Raw genomic sequence first — 17,893 nt, 5'->3', positions numbered from 1 at the left:
CGTATTTAAATCCCCACCGGGTGATTCGCCACGGCCACGGGTACCATATTTTCGTTGCCCTTAATAAACACATACTGAATCTCAGTTATTCTATCAGGGTTCAAAAATAGACGAGGCATAGAACAGTGCACAATATGAGCATTGTGTGCGCATAATGCGTGGCCCTCGTTCGCATAACGTGCATTATGCGTCCATGCTGAATCACCTGTGTTGGATTGACTTTTAAAGCCCAAATAAGAAGCCGAATTTAATTGTAATACTTGTCATCTTTAGTGTTTTAGCAGTTTTGTAGTGACACTAAATGTTTATGGAAAGACCCGAAACATTACGAAGGCAATTAAATGAGAGCAGTGAGTCAGGAAAACTGATAAATGTGCATAGTGAAACACTTTTTACCGCAATTCTCCCTTTTAAAAATTAGTTTAGAAGCGTTTTTTTTTCGCTTTAAAAACTATCAAAATGAAGTCAAAAACACGAATTAACATTCTCCTTATTGCTTTATTTTTCTCAATTTTAATTTCCTGGATTTTCAACGGAATTGCTCTTTTTGTGCCACAATGGAATATGGATTATGTGGTAGTAAGATATGGGCATCCTGGCCTTCTCCCGCCAAATTTTCAGGTTTGATTTAACTTTAAATTTCCATCATATTTTAGTTTTGATTCAAGGCGAACCCGATATACTTCAATGCGGTCACTTTGATGATGATCCTATCATTTTGCTCAACTGTGTGCATCTTCTTGTTTTACATTTTGTCCGTGTGAGTTTTTTATGGCGGGAAATTCAAATTTTCTGAGAATAAAATTTTGCCGGAAAACTCAAATTTTCCAAGAAACATCTTTGGTGGGAAATTTAAATTCTCCGGAAACATTTTTCGCGGGAAATTCAAATTTTCTATAATGAAAATTTTGGCGAGAAATTCGAATTTTCTTTTCAAAAATATTGGCAGAAAATTCAAATTTTCTGACTATGAGAAACAATATTTTGGCTGGAAAATTCTTGAAGCATCTAAAAAATTCTGGACACATCTAGAAAATTTAGGAAGAAAAATTGAGAACGATTTTTTATCTAGAAAAATTCAAAAAATCTTGAATAACTTCGGTAAGGTTTAGGAAATTTTTGCAAACACCAAAAAATACTCATAAAATGTTTATCAAACTCTATTATATCCATTTTTAGAGCTAAAAAATTCCCTTTTTTCATAGATTTGCAACATTTCGTCGTTCAAATCGTGCTTCCAAACTTGGTTTTCTGATAATTGCTGGTCTTGCACCGTTTACTGCATTCCTTCAAATAGGCTCATTCATTATTATTTTAATCGGATTCAGCGGGGACCCGACAACAGTGAGAAATAAGTGCTCTGCTTAATTTAAAATAATATATTTTTCAGCAAGTAGGAATATGTGAATATGTGGCACTCGCTTCGGGTATCGTCGACTCATATTTTGTTCTTCCCTTGGCAATTATTTTATCAACAACTGATTTTAAAGTAGTCGAACCCAGAAATCAACGGGAATCTGGGATCGAAGAGTGAATTATTATACCGATAATTTTTTTTCTAGCCAAAATAATATTTTAAATGAAACTGTACAAAACATGCCATCGAGAAACAAATACAATTTCAGACTTTTTTTTTGAGATTTTACAATCCAACAGAATTTGCTAAATGAACTCCTTTTTATTAATTTTTAATTTGAAAAAAAAATTTCAGGCATAGTTTTGGTAAATCGCCAAATTTTCAAAAATGTTGGGTTATTATAAAAATCCGAGCCGTGTGTTTGGATCATTAAAATGTTCAAACACAAATAACTGATCGGTTTTTAAAATGAAAAAAGATATTTAAACGTAATCAACAATTTCATCAGCAATTTCAGATTTTATATGTTTATTATTTAAAAAATTAAAACGCATAACAGAGTAAAATCCTAAAATTCACTCATCGAGCTCAGCTTCCCATTGATCTGCAGTTTTAGCTGCTTTGAAATCAGTCCTTGATAGAATAATCGACAGAGGAAGTACCATTAGGCAATCGATTAGTCCTGAAAGAAGGGCTAGGAATTCACATGCTCCCATTATCTGAAAGTACAATATAAACATATGAAGCCAACATGTCCATACCACAGGGTACCAGCTAGTGGTTTCGATCGCAATCACAATGAATGAAATTATTTGAAGAAGTCCAGCCAACGACGTGAGACCCGCAATGATCAGAAACCCGAATTTAGATGCACGACTCGAACGGCGAAGTGTTGCGAATCTGTGAGAAATCAAGTTAGAATTCCTACCAATGTGCCTGCATATCGACATGCCTACTTACCTACATGCCTGCCTACCTAAACGTTGTCAGTCTACTTTGAGTTAATGGCTGCCTAGATTATCTGCCTGCCTAGGGCCTAGCTGATTTTTGCATATCCACTCAGTTGGTTCTCGTGCCAAGAAATTTCAAAAAGAAACTCACAAAGAAAAAATGTAAAACATAGAGATAGCTACAGTTGCACAAAACGAAAGAAGCATCATCAATGCGACCGCACTGAAGTATGGCGGGTTGTTCTTCAATTAAAGATTAATTCAAGTGAAATAAAGATAAAGATAAATCTAACCAGTAAATCCAGCGGAAAAAGGCTAACTTGATCTACCGTGTCATCTACATTCCATTGTGGCAAAAAAACCGAAATGCCGTTGAAACACCACGAGAATACAATTGAGAAAAATAAAGCAATAAGTAGAGTATTTATACGGTTTTTTTGAATCCATTTTTAAAGAATTTTGAGCGTATGTATAAGAATTCGGACGCTATTCTTATACGCAAATTGTAGGAGGAGTCGTAGTATTTCGACATAACAATTTATCAAATTTCGATTGACTCATCGATATCGTTGCATTCGTATTGTTTGAATATTCTGTAGTCTTTCGGGAAAAATTTGATATGAGAGAGTCACGGTAAATATCAAAGATAACAACAATTACGGCAGCGTTGGAAAAAATTGGCATTTTTAATTGATGTTTCAAGTAAAAAAAATCAAACTAACCACTGGCAACTTTTTCATTATTTGGAGAAAAAAAAACGTTATTTGGTTGTTTATGACTAAAAAGAGCCTGGGAAATTAATAAATATTTTATATTCAATACAAAAAATATTGGGGAACAGAGTACAAGAAGTACTTATCACAAGAAGAAAAATCTAGAAAATCAATAATTTCAAATGTATAGGGACTAGGTTTAGAACAGAATTGACATTCTGAAGTTTAAGCTTCAGAAAAAATCTGAAAAAAGTTAACACCGATGGAAATATTGGGAGCTGGGATGTGTGGAATGTTATCATTGATAATATCAGTTGTTAGTAGGTCCTCCGCTTAGCAGCCGACAGTTTACAGGTTTTGCCCCGTGAAATGTCGGCTGCTAGGTTGGGTTAGTCGGTTAGTTGGTTAACAGAGCGCATTTGCACATTATTGAAATAGAAAATCGAATCTTAAGAAACAAGAAAAGAAAGACAGGATGACAGAAAATGAACAGGAAAATGTGTGGCACAATTTAATGAAAATATTATTTTTTTAATAATTAAAAGGTAGTGAGATGAGCTCAAAAGCTCAAGAGCTCAAAATCGACTCAATACTGAAAGAAGAGTTGAAGCCAGCTTCAGGAGTTGGAGTCTTCGACGATGAAGATCCCGACCCAGAAATCTCCGATGTTTCAGAGTGTGGAGTCGAGCTCTCAAAATTCGAAGAATTTTTCAAGAAATGGGGCATTAAAAGTAGGGAAAGAGGGTTCAGAAGCAACGATTTTGTAGGATCCATGCCTGGAGGAAACAGGCAGAAATTTGGGAGTGATGGTGGAAGATTTGGGAAAAGGGAGGAGAGGAGTGGTGGGGTTATTGGGGGCTCCGGGAGCAGTGGAAGAGGATTTTTGCGAGAGATTTTCGATGGAGCCGGGTGGTGGAAGTCGTCGTCGTCGTCGTCTTGGCCGCCGCGAGCCTGAAATTGAATTTTTTAAATATTTTTTAAAACTGTGTTTAAAAAACGTTCAACTTTTACAGCAAAATTTTATGATTCAATTTTAGAAAATGCACTATTACCAGTACAGATAGTGTAGATAGTTGAAGAGACAGAGACATCCCGGGACCCAAAGGACGGGGCGCGGAAAAAGCCGATTTGTGTCGATTTACGAAATTCTAGAAACGAGGAAAACTGTAAATCGACGTAAATCAGCTCTTCCCGAGCACCGCCCCGAAAAAGTCTGCGTCTCTTCTCCAGCATTCTTTGTAGATCAAACCGAACTGAAACACTTTGACACCACATGCCGGTAGTAATTTAAAAGGTACCTTACAGTTATGCCTTTCAAATTTGCAGCACTTCTATAATTCATCTCTTAAAGTACATATACTAATAAATCAGGCACCTGACAAACATTGACACCTCGCTCCACCACCTAAATATCTAAATTCAAACCGCATCAATCTTTGTCTTGCCTCTTCTTTCCCCTCCAAGTGATTAGTCCTCCCCTCCTCGCCCCAAGGCCATTTAATCTACCGTACTACCTAAAACATTGCGCGAAATGGAATGAACCATAGGCAAAGAGAATCACTTTTGTTTCCAATCCGTCTTATGTACATGTACAAGTGATACAGTTATATGTATATGTGTCACATATTAGCTAGCGCCCCGCGACAGCCCTTCTTTTTCGGCGGGGGACCCCCCGCTGGACAGCCTGACTGTCATTTTAATGGGCTTGTGGTTGGAGGACAGACTGTATGGAGGATTTGATATTTGGAACAGTACATTGGAACAGAATTATACCTGTTTGCATAGTCATGTCCCCGTTCTTCCTACCTACATGCCTAAGTGCTTGCCTACAGCCTTATATTTCAATAGGTGTAGAGTTCCCAAGCCGAATAGTTGAAAAAAATTTAAAGTTATGTGCAAACCCCGCTCACCCCACTCAAACAAACTCTTGCAACTTCTTATTACTTTTTCTTTGTCCTCTTTTCTAACTACTTCATCATACACACACAGACACAAGTCACTCATTTTCATTTCAACATAACACTACAATATTGGATAGGAGGCATCTGTTGCCCCCCCCCGTAGAAGTAGTAGGAGTACAACTATTGCAACAGATGGCACATTTTATTGGGTAGTACCGGGAGGAGAGTATTTCGCGCGCGTAAGTCAATTCATCTTAATATGACTGTTTAATTGTATTGAGTAAAATTGAGTGAAAATTGAAAATATTTTGGGGGGGGGGGGGGGGGGCGAGGTTAATTACCCTATGTAGATAAACGTTTCAAAACCATTTTGATAAAAAATTTTTGTCAAATTTAAAACTTTGCAGAATGATTTGAAAATTGCAGGTCAGTACCAAAACCACAGTGCCGAAGCTTCCTATTCTCCGAAGGCATTTGCGATTTCTGAAAGTTCCAACTCTGCAATTTTTTAAGAATTTTGTACATTCTCAAAGTTGCGCAATTTCGGCTGAACCAAATACACAGGTACTCTTCATTGCCTAATCTTAAGCATAAGTCTAAGCCTAAGCCAGAACCTAAGCTTTACCCTAAGCCTAACCCTGAGCCTGAACCTAAGCCTAAGCCTAATCCTAAGCCGGAGCCTAAGCCTAAGCCTAAGCCTAAGCCTAAGCAATAGGCTAAGCCTGAACCTAAGTCTGAACCTGAGCCTAAGCCTAAACCTAACCCTGAGACTGAGCCTAAGACTAAGCCTAAGCCTAAGCCTAAACCTAAATTTAAGCCTAAGCCTGCGCATAGCCACACTATCTTAAATATTTGTTCACAGTCTTCCCTTTAAACTACAGTACCCCACATCAAAATCTGCAAAGTCTTATCCAATCCTGCAGCCGTTCATCATAATCTCTTCCCCCAATAGTCTCTCAATCGTATTTAAAACAAATTTCTCGCCTTTTCTGTCATCGACCAACCTTGAGGATTACTGTAGAATTGTCTTTCTCTCTCAAAATCGTGAAGGGGGAAGCACGCGCGCGCCCTCTCTAAATCAATTTTTCGTTTTTTTTTGTTGGAGATTTTTGCGTTTCTCTTTGAAGTGATAAGATCATTAATTTACACAATTTGATAAGTACAGTAACCGAAGACTTACCCGAAATCGTTTCCGACGCCGTAAGCAGCTGCCGTTCTCGAACATTCCGGAGGCATTTGGGTGCACCGCCCAGTAGGAGCCCTGGAATTTTTTACGGTGTTTTTTTTTCGGAAATTTAGAAAAAAAATTATCACAGGATTTAACATGGAAATTGCAGAATGAGCAAAAAGTGTTGCAGATTTACTTTAGCTCTAAGGACTACGGTAGTTGTTTTGTTGGTTCTATAAAGTGAGCATGTGCTCATTGAGGGCAAAAGAGCACAAAAAGAGAGCAAACGAGTTCTTGGAAAAACCCATATATAGTATGTAACTTTTTTTTGCTAGAAATTCATCTTTGAAAATTGCAAATTGTTTAGGTTTTTAAAAATTAAATTAATAACTTCGGAAATTTTATTTTTTTTTAAATTACAAATATTACCTTCCCAGGACGATCGGCTCTTCTTGGGATCTTGATGAAGCAGTCGTTGAATGACAAGTTGTGTCGCAGGGAGTTTTGCCACCTGAAAACATTACATTTTGAGCTGATTTTTATCTTTTTTTCTGAAATGTTGAAACTAATGAATACACTTTTTGAGTTTTTTAGAGAATTTTTCTGTTTGTTTTAAAGGAAATTTCATATATTTTTAAGTCACTTTAACTATAAAAAAATCAAGAGAAAACTTCGAAAATATATTTCTAGGACTTTTTTTTGTTTAAAACATTGAAAATTGCATATTTTTGAACCCAATAATTTTTCTTATAAAAGTGGGGAAACTACAAGAACTAATCTATAAAAGTGAGAAAAAACCCCAAAATAAACCGGACTGAAAACTATGAAATTTGGAGTTTTTGAGCATATTTTGTATATTTTTTCAAAGCAAAATAACTATGGAAATACAAATATCGAAATTTCAGAAAAAAAACATTTCAATCTTCAAAGCTCTGTTAAAACGCAAAATCAGTCACAAAGGGAAACTTCAATGTCAGATTTTTTTGTTAAATTTAACTTGAAAATTTTTCACAAAATGGCCTTAAAAAATGGATTCTTGGAAAAATTGACAAAACCCCCCTTTTTTGGGTTTCAGTAACACAGGAATTTTAGAAAAACTAGAAATTTTCTTAGAGCTCAAAAACTTTCAAACCCCCAACTCATACCTCTGCGTGTTTTTCCTATAAAACGGAAACCGATCCATAATATATTTGTAGATCTCCGTGAGCGGGAGCATTTTATCGTCAGAGTCCTGAATAGCCATATAGGTGAGCCAAATGTACGAGTACGGTGGCTTCTGCTCATCGTACGAGTCTTTTCCGGGTCTTGGCATTTTTCAGGGAATATGTATAGAGTTTTGCTTGGATTGATAATTAATAAAGAAGGTTTTGGAATATATCAAAATATATTGAAATCTTAGCGATTGGGAAAAGTCAATTTGTTTGAGAAGCCAAGCCTTAGAAGGAGAAGAAGGGCGGAGCGTTGAGTGGGCGGGGCTGGCCAACGGGGAGACAGCGCTTACCGAGACCGCCCGTAAGGGAAAAAGGCAACAACTTGTAATAAGGAAAATGACAACACATTTCTAATAGAAAAATAAGTCTTTGTTTTACATTCACATCACTAACCTATATTTGGGAGGAACCAGTTACTCCTGTTGCTGGTGCTGCTGCTGACCGGGTATCACGCAGCCCCCGCTGAGTTGGGGCATCTGGTGTGGGACGGGATTCACTGGAATACTGAAGATGAAAGAGTTGATTGTGTTTTTTTTTGAAAATGTAGGTAAACTGGTATCAGACCACCCGAGAACTGTCACGACTTGTTTGAAATTTTGAGTGACACCGAGAGCGGTAGGGGGGAAGCGTTCGAATTAACGGGATTAGTCCATGGAATGGTGGGGTGTCTAGGTGGGAAGAATTAGTGTCAATATTTGAATTTTTGTTGGACAATTTTAAAATCATGAGAATTACTAAAATATTCAAATATTTGGGTCACCTGGAGAGCCTAGAGCACGCTTCAACTTCAAACGCTCATAACTCTGCGGTTACCTGAGATATCAAAAAACTGTCAACTGATTAAATATTGGTCATAAAATTTTGCACATTTTGTTAATTGACAACTTTTTTATATCAAAAATATTTGTGGAGTTATAACGGATTAAAGTTTGGAGACCACCTAGTGAAAAAGTACGGTAGTTTGGGTTTTCTGCAACAAGAAAAATAATTTAAAAAGCATAGAAAATGTTGAATTATTATGCATTCGAAAAAAGTTTTGGTGAACATTTTCTACAAAAAAATGTATACCAAATGAAAAAGAAACTAGAAAACCTCAGTAGAAAATTTCACTACAATGATTTAGAGAAATCTTAAAATCTTAAAATCCAACTCTGAAAGGATGTTTTCAGCTAGTTTTTTTCAAAGCTCCATTTTTTGCAAGTTTTCCTCATTTTCTAATTCCATATTCTCGAGAGTACACTAACCCCATTGTCCTTATTCACCCCCCTCCCAGTTAGATATTCCATTTGACACTTCACCACTTTTTTGGAACAATTTCACTCATAAATTCCGTAAAGTTTCTCATCGTCACCACCACCACCATAATTTAATGAATGAATAAAGTAATATATATAATAGTAGTAGAGACACCCATTCTCATCACCTAATATTCTTCTCCATAAATTGTTATTACCTACCGTACTCTCGGTTTAAAAAAATTGTATGTGGGAGAATCAAAAAAGGGTAGTGATTATTCTAATTAAATATGACTGGGTTTGTCTCGGGACAAAGATTTTATAAATGAGATTTGGGATAAATGATCAATGGGGAGCTAAAGGGACCTTTAGGGCGCAGCGAGTCGTAATCAGAAAATTTAAATCAACTCCCGGGGGCTCGAACTCATGACCGTTTGCTTCAAAGTCGTCCCTCTTAGCCACTGCGCCACTTGGTACGGCGCCCTAAGAAAACGGCGCCACGGATGGCTCAGTGGGTAAGAGCAATGCCTTTGGAGCAAAAGGTCAAGGGATCGAGTCCCCGTGAAAAGGTTTAGGTTTTGAATACCGCTGATTTCAAATTTTTTACTTGAAAACTCTAAAAACACACGTAAAACGTGATACTTCGTAATTATGTTGATAAAAATCAATTTTCTTACAAATTTACAATGTTCTAAATCAGCTCAGCAACTTCGAAGACAGACCAGTAAAGACAAAACGAAGACATCAAAATAGAAGAAAAAAGAACCAGTTGTCCTTACGGAAGAATAAAAACCGCAATGCCATCCACCAGTTAATCAAAAACGGTTTCCTCCTCCTCCTCCTCCCGTCAATCTCCTTCATAAAGGACATCTCTTCCCCACTGCCTGCCTGGGGAGAGCGCGGCAAAAATCGCGGCATTTTTTGGATCAAAGGTGCCGCTCGATCGCACGGTTGACTGCAGACGGTGCGGCGCCGCTGGCCACACCACCGCTCCTCGTGCCATATTTAGAAGCTCGGTTCATTAAACCGACACTTAACAGGTCCAATTTGTAACATTATCCCATCTCTCTCTCTCCTTTTCGCGGCTTTTCTTTTTAGAAACTTTTTAGTTTTCCTGTTTATCCTTTTGTTTTGGCAAGGTGACTAGAACTACTGTACTTTCGGTACTTATTAGGAATTAGAAAGGGATTAAGCTTTATAACATTTTAAAATTAGATTTTTATGTAACTTTGAGCAATGTCGCATCAAAATCATCAAAAGTTTGAGTCATATACTCTGAAGAGTTTTCGTCAGCTTTTCGAAATTTTCATAATGTTTATCTAGACACTGACAACCTTGACGAGACCGTGCAATTGGTAATTTCGGCTCTTGCTGAAATTGCCAAAATTGCCAACACGGTCAATTGCAGGAAATTTTGACAATTTTCAGACTTTATTATAATTCGAAAATTTTCAAAAATTTAACCTTAAAAAGGGGATATTTTGGAGGTTTTTTATAGACTTATAACTAATAAAAATTAGCCGAAGTAAACGAATTTTATGATGAGATTAACAAAAATTTTTCTGAAGTTTTTGGTAGTTGCGAACAAAAACTTGGTCTAATTCACCTCAGCACCTCAGGCAGGCCCCTACTCAAGATTTTAAAAACTTGCGCGAGGTTTTGTGAACATGAACCAGAATTTATGCTTTTTGCAACCTGCGTGGTCGCAAAAAAGGAAAAACTCGGCCGCCGATTTTTCTACAAATTTTTCTATGAATTTTACCACCCAGCAAAAGCCAGATTCCCGGCAACTCTTGGCAACTAGCGCCAAATTCAATCAAACCCAAAACCAAACACCCTCCATTCACCCTAATCCATTACAATTTCCGATCACATTGCTTACTTAGCACCCCTCTAGGTTTTATGTGATTGTCAATTTCTTTTCAAAACCTTAAACCCATTTTTCTCATTACCTTCTCCTACTCCTTGTCTTCTTGTCTTTTTCAATTTCCATGAATATGACTCCAAATTGATTTGTTATGAAAACGAGGAAAATGCAAGGAGGGGGAGTAAAATGAAAACTAATATGTACCCAGTTGGTTCTCTTTTGAAAAACAAGACTACCGTACTCCGTAGTTAATTTGTTTTAGAGACATGTGTGTGCCAAGCTTACTCATTCAAGATTAAAAACAATTGTTTTTCTTTCCTCAACCTACTTGTTTTCCTTTGTTTTCAGTAAGGAAAAATGACACTGGTACGGTAATTGGGAAGAGTTTTTTCCAGAGAAAATAGCTTTAAGAAAATGATTTTTGAAAAACAAATCCGACAATGCTGGGATAGTCAAGATATGAGCGGATTCTATTGCAAAAAACGCTCTTCAGTATTCCTACAGTACCCCTTAAAAACCACACAGAACATCTACAGTATATCTTCAGTACCCCCACAGTTTCCTACAATATTTCCACAGAATCCATACATTTTCATACAGTACCCCTAGAGAATATCTATAGTACCTCTACATTACACCAACAGTACATCCACACTCTTCTACAGTACCGCTACAGTTGCCTACAGTACCTTTATATTCTTCTACAGAAACTCCCTATCGACGAATCAGCAATGAGCAGTGGGTGTGGCCGGCGTCGATGATTGGACGGTGCCTTTCTTTGGCGGGAGTTTGAATTTGCCTTTCAAGCCACTAGAATAAACTGTATTTTTTGTACATTTTTTTCTCAAAAAATTCAAACGTTAGGTCTTCAGGACTTTCCAAATAGGTTTTCATTAAAAATTCCAAAAATTTGTTTCTCCCAACATCATAAACTCATCCATTTTCCTGTCCAGGAGGTCAACAAGAAGGCGCAACAATTAAAATGTGAAACTAAGCCCCCTTGTTGCTCCTCCATATGCTCTTTACGACTTTCTCGACAAACGTGGAGAAGGGGGGTCCGAAATGAAATTGACGTCTTCTTGTAGGTTGTTGTAGACATACATATTTTCTTCCAATTGAGTGAATATACTGATGAAAAGTTATGAAATAGAATGGAGAGGAGAGAAATAAGGAGAAAGAATAGGGCAATTGTCGGTGTCAATTTTCGTCAACAATGGGGGGGGGGGGGCTTTGAGAAATAGACAAGGCATGTAGTTACAGGTATGTTTTTATACATGACCTATTCCTATCTGCCTACTTGCCTACATGCATGCTTTCCGCTTACTTTTTGCTATTTTCGGTGATATTGCGTTTTTGAAGAGTGTATGTTTACTAAAATAGTAGAATAGACATATAGGCACGAGACAGGCGTAGGTAGTCCTGAATAGGTAGGCCTGTCAGGCATGTTTTTTGGTATTTATGGCTGAACCTACCTACCTACTGCCTATTTTCAGGATCTTAGCATGAAGTCCAGCGTTTGAACATTGTAGATTTACAAAACTAGTAAGTAATCGTGCAAGCAGGCGTAGGTAGGCTTAAAGGAAGTGAGACCTGCGTACCTACATTTTGGTTTTTCATCTAACTAATGAGTTTATTATTAAATTAAGTATATTAATATTATTATCAAAATGTTTAAGAAAAAAATCAATTTCTTAACATCGCACTCAGGGCTGACATCCTTCCAGTTCCGGGGTTCAATTGATCCGGGTTTTGTCTGAAAAATGAATTTTTGAACTGTTAATGCACCTCATTTTATCTCGGAAAACGTCTCGAACAAGAGGAGACTATTGCCTCTCTAGAACCTAGGACCTACTTTGTGAATTCTCTCATCGCCCTCTGCATATTGGGGAATCCAATATTATATTGATTAGGAATGACATTAACACCAGCAAATGGTACTTCAATCGTCGTTCCACCGGCAACTTTTCCTTCTGGCCAATCCACAAGGACCGTATTTGTTCCACGGAAGAATGAGACTCCGTGATCGCGTGGACGATCAAAGGTCCGATGTGTTGCTGAAAATTTTTAGTTTTTGGGAAGGTTGGAGATTTGCTGAAGGACTTATAACTATTTGCAGCATCATTTTTATATTCCAGTTCAAATACTCACCCAGACCATCATATCCATAAAAGACTCCTCTCACAATTGGCGGAGGTGCCATATCCCTGTAATCAGCTGGCGTGTAATCTGTACGGGGCTTCCAGACCGTTCGGCACTTGGCCGCCCATCTTTGACAGTTGTTGTAAGCAGGAGCACGGGTTCCCGGGTAACATTCGTAGTTCATCATCCATTGAAGATGAAGGCACTCGCAAGCGTTTACGCAACTGAAAATGTCACGAGTAGGGTTTTTAAGATCGCGTAGGTAAGTCTGTGTGCCTGCTAATGCTTGCCTACTAGGCTTAATCTTAAGCTTGTGAGTAGTGGTAGTAGTCCACTACTCTTGTGCATTAGAATTTCACGTCCATTTTTATCTTTCAACCTTAATATTTTGTATTCCAAAATTTTCATTATCATATAAAACAATTCTAGGAACACAGGAACACAATCGAATTTCAAAAAAACTAACACCGGATCAGTCTCCTTGCAATGTGAATAACACGAGGACATTGCTTGAATTGTTGCCTTCGGCACTCCTGCGCCTTCCCAGAATTTTGTTTGACGACGAATCTGAAATTTCAGTGTTTTTTTTTGTTTTGCTTTAAAACTTAAATTCCCGAATTTTAGAACTTACATGATTAATTGAAGGATAAACACGATCGGAACAATAGGTACGATATCGTTCACAGATGATTCTGACTTCTTCATTATACGTAGCAATGTTGGATGAACGACAGTAGTGTCTGAAAGGTTTCAGATTTGAGAATTACAAAAGTTTTTGAACCTACCTATAATGGTTCACAAATCGCTTGCACTGCTCGGAGAGAGTTGTCACTTGCTTCGTGTCTTTTTCAAGTTCTTCCAATGGGATATCAAATGGTTCCAGGTCCCCTCCGAGTACAGTGGCTGATAAAGTTGGGTCTGGAAAAGGAATCAAATTTGAGTTTTAGACATTTTGAGATTTTAATTTTTTAAGAAGTGTATCTTCAGGTTTCAGGAAATTGCACCTAGTTCTTAGACATTAGAACACTCTTTTAACGTGAGTTTCTCTAGTTTTATTTGAAAGTTTCAACTGGTAAGATACAAGTCAATTTTATTGTATATTTCAATTAAAAACCTAGATGAACTTTGATTGATTGATCGTAGATTCAATTCAAACTAACCTTCAGATTTCACAAAATCCACATTAAAAATTAGTAAGCCTATGGATAAGACTAGCCGAATCATTTTTCAATGACGCCGGCGAATATAAAAATGAAACAGAGAAGCTTATCTGGGGAAATGAGAAAAAGATAAAAACAAATTGGATAAGGCTGATAAGGTATTGAATAATAAACGGGATTTTGATTCGAGAAATTCGGGAAAAAATGAGAGAGGAGGAATAACAAGAAGAACCAGATTCGCAAAGTCTCATCAATTGAAAAAATAGAAAATATAAAAATATGTCTTTAAATTCTGAAATAGTAGCGCTTGCTCTACATCTAGTACTGTCAGAGTTTGCGGCAGACAACTCGCTGGTCGGACTGAAAACCTGCGAAATATATGAAAAAAATGACCCGCAACGTGTCGGCTGCTGCTGAAACAGTTGGGAAGAGGTGATCAATTTGAAAATTGCAACCTGTGTTAGACTGAAAATATCCGCAGTTGAACTGCTTTCGGAAAAAAATTTCGAGTTTCCAAATTTTCATAAATCTAAAAGCTACAGTTCAGCATTATGATATTATCATCACCGCATAATTTTTAGTCACTTACAATTAATAACGTTTTAAATTTTTTTTATCCAAACTTCACACATATTTTCAATAAATCTCTCTCAACACCATAACATTTCAATTTTCACACATTCCCCCATACCTTTTGATCTTCAACCGCCACCCTCCGCTCCCGTCACACCAATTCATCATATTCCGAACAGTAGGAATTCTTTAGATCTTCCTCTCACTTTTTGGCGCCTTTTGTCAAAAGAGGAACTGTATGAAGAAGACATAATGGAATCGTGATTAATTGAAACATTTGTAAACAAATGTGGAACCCTGTTTGGGGGACTGATGCCTGAAATCTGAGATCTAGAGCTAAAGACTGAGACCTTAGCATAAGCCTAAGTCAAGAATAGGCTGAAGTCTAAGCCTCAGCCTAAGCCTAAGCCTAAACCTGAACCTAGGCCTTAGCCTAAGCCTAAGCCTAAGCAAAAGTATACGCATAAGCCTAAGCCTATGTCTAAGTTTTCGCCTAAGCTTGAGCCTAAAGCCTAATGGCCCAATATTGCCAGCTCCACTCATTGTATTTACCCACTCCATTCTCCCATTCTTGTTATTCGGGGCAGTTCCTAATTCCATGTGCAGCTGCCATTTTCATCATCTCTACGATCTCTACATTCCACACGCTCTATCATCATGTTTCCTCCATCTGTCACCATGCCAATTACGAGAGAAGACTTACGTGAAACATTGAGAACGAGGAGCTCCATCTTGCTCCGTCTATGTCTCTAGGCAAATAAAGCATTATTTTCACTGAATTCCATATTTACTACTGGATTTTTCTGTGAAAAATGAGTGGAAGACGCCAAAATTATTCAGAAGTTGATGAGCTTAACCGAATTCTTATGGTGAGTTTTTCGTCCTATAATTAAAATAGTACATTTTTAGTTGAGTGGGATTTTAGGCCAAAGTTTAGGCTTCTTGTGCAACATTCAGGCTTTGAGCTCATAGCGTATTCTCGTGATAATTTCCATTTTTAGGTTGAAAGAGAATTGGTCCTAAAAACACAAGAAAACTATCGTATTCTGAAAGAAAAATTTTTGAGCCTGTCCAAAGAGCATGAGCATTTAAGAAAAGAGCAAGAGAAGTGGGCGGAAGGAGCCGAGTCGCGGGAAAAGCTACAGGAGTTGGAAGGAAGAAGTGATGAACTGATTAAAATTATGCGGCAGGCGAATCAAGAAAGAGAGGTGAGCACTGAGCATTTTGAAGTTTTTTTAGTTTTAGTAACAAGAGAAATTCCAGGTTCGGTACGAGAAATTCAAGGTGGACACCATCGAAGAGCTGCAGAATGTGTATCGAAAAGTATTGAGATTTTGACAAATCTGAGCACAAACAAATTATTTTCCAGGAGCTTCAAGATCAAAACAATCAAATCGATAAACTTCGAATTGATCGTCAGGAACTTGTGAAGGAAAACGATCAATTGTTGGAGGAAATCGCTGAAATGAGCACAAAAATGGATGATTACAAGCGGAAGGAGAAGGCAAAAGAAGTCGAAATGCGGATGAAATATGATCAGAAATTGAAGGATATTGTGATGAATAAAGAGAAAAGGGTCTCGCCGAGGTAATTTTTTTGGAAATTTCGCGTTTTCCGGCAATAAATTGATTTTTCCCCTATTTCCATTACAGATTTGAGCACTTGGAGCACAAAATCGAAGACTTACATGCGGAGATTCAGAAAAAAGAAGAGTTGATTCTCCTAAAAAGCCGCCAATTTGCATCTGAAATTTCTCTGAAAAACGGGGAAATTGAGGATCTCAAAAGATCCGAGGCATATGCGAAATCTCAAATCTCACAGCTGGAAGATACTGTTAAAAGGTGAATTTTTTTTTAAAAACATTTTTCATTAAAATTATCCAATTTTTAGTTTAAAACTTCACATTGAAAAAATCGCATCTGAAAATGATCAAACCGTGGTTGTCGAAACGTTGAGACTGAAAAACGAAGAACTTTTGAAAGAAAATTTGAATTTAGAGATGAAGCAACGGCAGGAGCAACTAGATTTTGCAAGGCAGCTGGCAGATTCGGAAGAAACATTTTCAGTTCGAATTTCGGAGTTTGAGAAGCTCTGCGAGCAAAAGGATCTGAAAATTGAAGGTATTAAAAGCTACATTCTTTAGTTAAATTGAACTTGCGCGTCAAATGTGATGCATTTCGTAGAAAACTATCTTAAAATTTGGGTTGAAAAATCGGGTAACTAAGTAGTGTTTGCACTTTTATGCACAATTGTAGTCTGAATTCTAGGACCTGAAAAGTTCCACCACGCCTAAGACAAAGCCTAAGCCAAAGCCTCACCCAAAGCCTGAGCCGAAGCTTGAGACTAGGCCTAAGAATTAGTCTCAGCCTAAGCCTACGCATAAGCCTTAGCTTAACCAGATTTTTTCAGACCTACACTCCCAACTGGAAAAGTGCGATCGGCTTCAAGAATCGCTGGAAAAAGCCGATAGATCTCGTCAAATTGAAGAAGAGCACCGAGAACGTCTAGAGTTAGAAGTGAAGAGTTTGTATGAAAAACTCCAAAAGTCGGCAGAAGATCGGCAGAAAGTCGAGACAACCTTGAAATTGGATAGGGATCGATTAGAAGTTTCATTGGTAACTATGAAGTGGGTTTTTAACGTGAGAAATTCTGAAAAAAAAACTGCATTTCCTCCAGGAAAAAACTCGAATCAACTCCAGAAGCACCGGAAAATGTTGAGAAATTGAGGAAAGAACTGCGAGATTCTGTAGGTTTTTGCCTTGTGGCCGAGTTTTTCCCTCCGCGGCCACATATCCAGAACCAATTAATTTCGATTTTTAGGAAAAAAGACGCCTATCAGAAAAGGAAAAGCATCAGGCGATCACTTCCGAGCTGAAAAGTGCTCTGAAACGACTTGAACGGAGCTACAGAGACGCTGTGATCAAGTTGCAGGAGAAAATTCCCGAGTTTTGATGCAACTGCGTTTCGCCGCACTTTCATGTATTCCTTAACGGGTACTCTATAAATAAAACGTGTGGAAAATTGAATAAATAATTTATTAGAATTTACAGTTTTTCAAATTTTATTCGTCTTTCAACTGCAACAAATGCTCATTGAGCTTCCTCTGCTCATTGATGTACTTGATATACCTGAAATTTGGAATTTTGTACGATTTTCGTATTAGAGCGCACTTGCAACGACGGGAATTTTGAAAGTTCGAGTGAATTCTAGATTTTGGGAATCTTAAGAGTTTCAGTGATCGAAAAAGATAATGTAGAACGGGGCATATATTTTTATTTCTGAGAAAATACAGAATTTTCGTTTTTTATAAAATAAGTACATATTGCACCATAAAGCCCTAAAGCTTATGCCAATGCAAACACGCCCCATTGCTAACTAATTTGAAATATCCCACCTCCTTCTCGCCCAGTTCACCACAAAAATCGTCGAAAAATAGGCAAAAGCCACCAGGAAAAGCGTTCCAGATACCAGTAGACAACACAAAAACCCATCGTCATCTTGTGAAAATCGCATCTGACATGGAATTTTAAATTTCGGAAAATTAAATTCAAAAATTTATAAAGTGCGCTCCAATGCTAATCCTATCAAAAAGCAGCCAATTGGCCTGTCGACTCGCAGT

General features: G+C 37.5%; 6 protein-coding genes and 3 non-coding genes across 9 annotated transcripts; 3 read left to right on the top strand and 6 right to left on the bottom strand.

The window, feature by feature from the left end:
- Positions 1–377: 377 nt before the first annotated feature.
- Positions 378–1,355, top strand: Y14H12A.2 (Ovule protein; the record flags this gene model as incomplete). Its single annotated transcript, NM_001027239.4, has 3 exons — positions 378–621; positions 669–760; positions 1,206–1,355. Exons 1-3 carry the CDS (start codon positions 558–560, stop codon positions 1,353–1,355), a joined length of 306 nt encoding a protein of 101 aa, NP_001022410.2. The 5' UTR covers positions 378–557.
- Positions 1,356–1,868: 513 nt separating this feature from the next.
- K10G6.5 (Serpentine receptor class gamma) lies at positions 1,869–2,805 on the bottom strand. Its single transcript, NM_001027077.6, has 4 exons — positions 2,601–2,805; positions 2,459–2,550; positions 2,119–2,257; positions 1,869–2,076 (listed from the first exon to the last, which is right to left on the bottom strand). Exons 2-4 carry the CDS (start codon positions 2,515–2,517, stop codon positions 1,933–1,935), a joined length of 342 nt encoding a protein of 113 aa, NP_001022248.2. The 5' UTR covers positions 2,518–2,550; positions 2,601–2,805; the 3' UTR covers positions 1,869–1,932.
- A 220-nt stretch (positions 2,806–3,025) lies between these two features.
- Positions 3,026–7,506, bottom strand: lin-31. Its single transcript, NM_062303.5, has 4 exons — positions 7,235–7,506; positions 6,519–6,600; positions 6,102–6,182; positions 3,026–3,971 (listed from the first exon to the last, which is right to left on the bottom strand). Exons 1-4 carry the CDS (start codon positions 7,399–7,401, stop codon positions 3,588–3,590), a joined length of 714 nt encoding a protein of 237 aa, NP_494704.1. The 5' UTR covers positions 7,402–7,506; the 3' UTR covers positions 3,026–3,587.
- K10G6.6 lies at positions 5,535–5,726 on the bottom strand. Its single transcript, NR_050978.1, has one exon. It is a non-coding gene; the product is annotated as an Unclassified non-coding RNA K10G6.6 (non-coding RNA).
- Positions 7,507–8,953: 1,447 nt separating the features above from the next.
- Positions 8,954–9,005, bottom strand: K10G6.8. Its single transcript, NR_050977.1, has one exon. It is a non-coding gene; the product is annotated as an Unclassified non-coding RNA K10G6.8 (non-coding RNA).
- Positions 9,006–12,011: 3,006 nt separating this feature from the next.
- On the bottom strand, positions 12,012–13,813 carry dos-2 (Delta and OSM-11-like). The gene is made up of 7 exons (NM_062302.4): positions 13,702–13,813; positions 13,327–13,459; positions 13,173–13,281; positions 13,008–13,108; positions 12,551–12,765; positions 12,255–12,456; positions 12,012–12,155 (listed from the first exon to the last, which is right to left on the bottom strand). The coding sequence occupies exons 1-7, from the start codon at positions 13,763–13,765 to the stop codon at positions 12,086–12,088; spliced, it is 894 nt and encodes a 297-aa protein (NP_494703.2). The 5' UTR covers positions 13,766–13,813; the 3' UTR covers positions 12,012–12,085.
- An 842-nt stretch (positions 13,814–14,655) lies between these two features.
- On the top strand, positions 14,656–14,726 carry K10G6.7. The gene has a single exon (NR_050976.1). It is a non-coding gene; the product is annotated as an Unclassified non-coding RNA K10G6.7 (non-coding RNA).
- A 263-nt stretch (positions 14,727–14,989) lies between these two features.
- cank-26 (Cilia- and flagella-associated protein 157) lies at positions 14,990–17,313 on the top strand. The gene is made up of 9 exons (NM_062301.4): positions 14,990–15,143; positions 15,276–15,482; positions 15,538–15,597; positions 15,644–15,861; positions 15,927–16,115; positions 16,165–16,394; positions 16,684–16,900; positions 16,951–17,020; positions 17,095–17,313. Exons 1-9 carry the CDS (start codon positions 15,087–15,089, stop codon positions 17,224–17,226), a joined length of 1,380 nt encoding a protein of 459 aa, NP_494702.2. The 5' UTR covers positions 14,990–15,086; the 3' UTR covers positions 17,227–17,313.
- K10G6.9 (uncharacterized protein) lies at positions 17,296–17,793 on the bottom strand. The gene is made up of 2 exons (NM_001267156.2): positions 17,669–17,793; positions 17,296–17,402 (listed from the first exon to the last, which is right to left on the bottom strand). The coding sequence occupies exons 1-2, from the start codon at positions 17,785–17,787 to the stop codon at positions 17,336–17,338; spliced, it is 186 nt and encodes a 61-aa protein (NP_001254085.1). The 5' UTR covers positions 17,788–17,793; the 3' UTR covers positions 17,296–17,335.
- Positions 17,794–17,893: the final 100 nt, after the last annotated feature.

The sequence above is a fragment of the Caenorhabditis elegans genome, chromosome II, assembly GCF_000002985.6.
Source record: "Caenorhabditis elegans chromosome II".
NCBI classification, from domain to species: domain Eukaryota; kingdom Metazoa; phylum Nematoda; class Chromadorea; order Rhabditida; family Rhabditidae; genus Caenorhabditis; species Caenorhabditis elegans.
Note: the sequence above shows the minus strand (reverse complement) of the source record. Positions and strands in the feature narration are given on the sequence as shown.

Bases quoted from the DNA above. Each gene is read 5' to 3' on its own strand.
- K10G6.5 (NM_001027077.6), bottom strand. From the start codon at position 2,517: ATGATGCTTCTTTCGTTTTGTGCAACTGTAGCTATCTCTATGTTTTAC. The intron at 2,258-2,458 runs GTGAGTTTCTTT...GATTTCTCACAG, and splicing joins ATGTTTTACATTTTTTCTTT to ATTCGCAACACTTCGCCGTT. The intron at 2,077-2,118 runs GTATGGACATGT...TTGTACTTTCAG, and splicing joins CCACTAGCTGGTACCCTGTG to ATAATGGGAGCATGTGAATT.
- lin-31 (NM_062303.5), bottom strand. From the start codon at position 7,401: ATGCCAAGACCCGGAAAAGACTCGTACGATGAGCAGAAGCCACCGTAC. The intron at 6,601-7,234 runs GTATGAGTTGGG...TAATGTTTTCAG, and splicing joins TATAGGAAAAACACGCAGAG to GTGGCAAAACTCCCTGCGAC. The intron at 6,183-6,518 runs GTAATATTTGTA...AAAAAATTCCAG, and splicing joins GAGCCGATCGTCCTGGGAAG to GGCTCCTACTGGGCGGTGCA.
- dos-2 (NM_062302.4), bottom strand. From the start codon at position 13,765: ATGATTCGGCTAGTCTTATCCATAGGCTTACTAATTTTTAATGTGGAT. The intron at 13,109-13,172 runs GTAAGTTCTAAA...CTGAAATTTCAG, and splicing joins TTTATCCTTCAATTAATCAT to ATTCGTCGTCAAACAAAATT. The intron at 12,766-13,007 runs GTTAGTTTTTTT...TGACATTTTCAG, and splicing joins TGCAAGGAGACTGATCCGGT to TTGCGTAAACGCTTGCGAGT.
- cank-26 (NM_062301.4), top strand. From the start codon at position 15,087: ATGAGTGGAAGACGCCAAAATTATTCAGAAGTTGATGAGCTTAACCGA. The intron at 15,483-15,537 runs GTGAGCACTGAG...GAGAAATTCCAG, and splicing joins AGGCGAATCAAGAAAGAGAG to GTTCGGTACGAGAAATTCAA. The intron at 16,116-16,164 runs GTGAATTTTTTT...TCCAATTTTTAG, and splicing joins CTGGAAGATACTGTTAAAAG to TTTAAAACTTCACATTGAAA.
- K10G6.9 (NM_001267156.2), bottom strand. From the start codon at position 17,787: ATGCGATTTTCACAAGATGACGATGGGTTTTTGTGTTGTCTACTGGTA. The intron at 17,403-17,668 runs GTGGGATATTTC...TCCAAATTTCAG, and splicing joins GTGAACTGGGCGAGAAGGAG to GTATATCAAGTACATCAATG.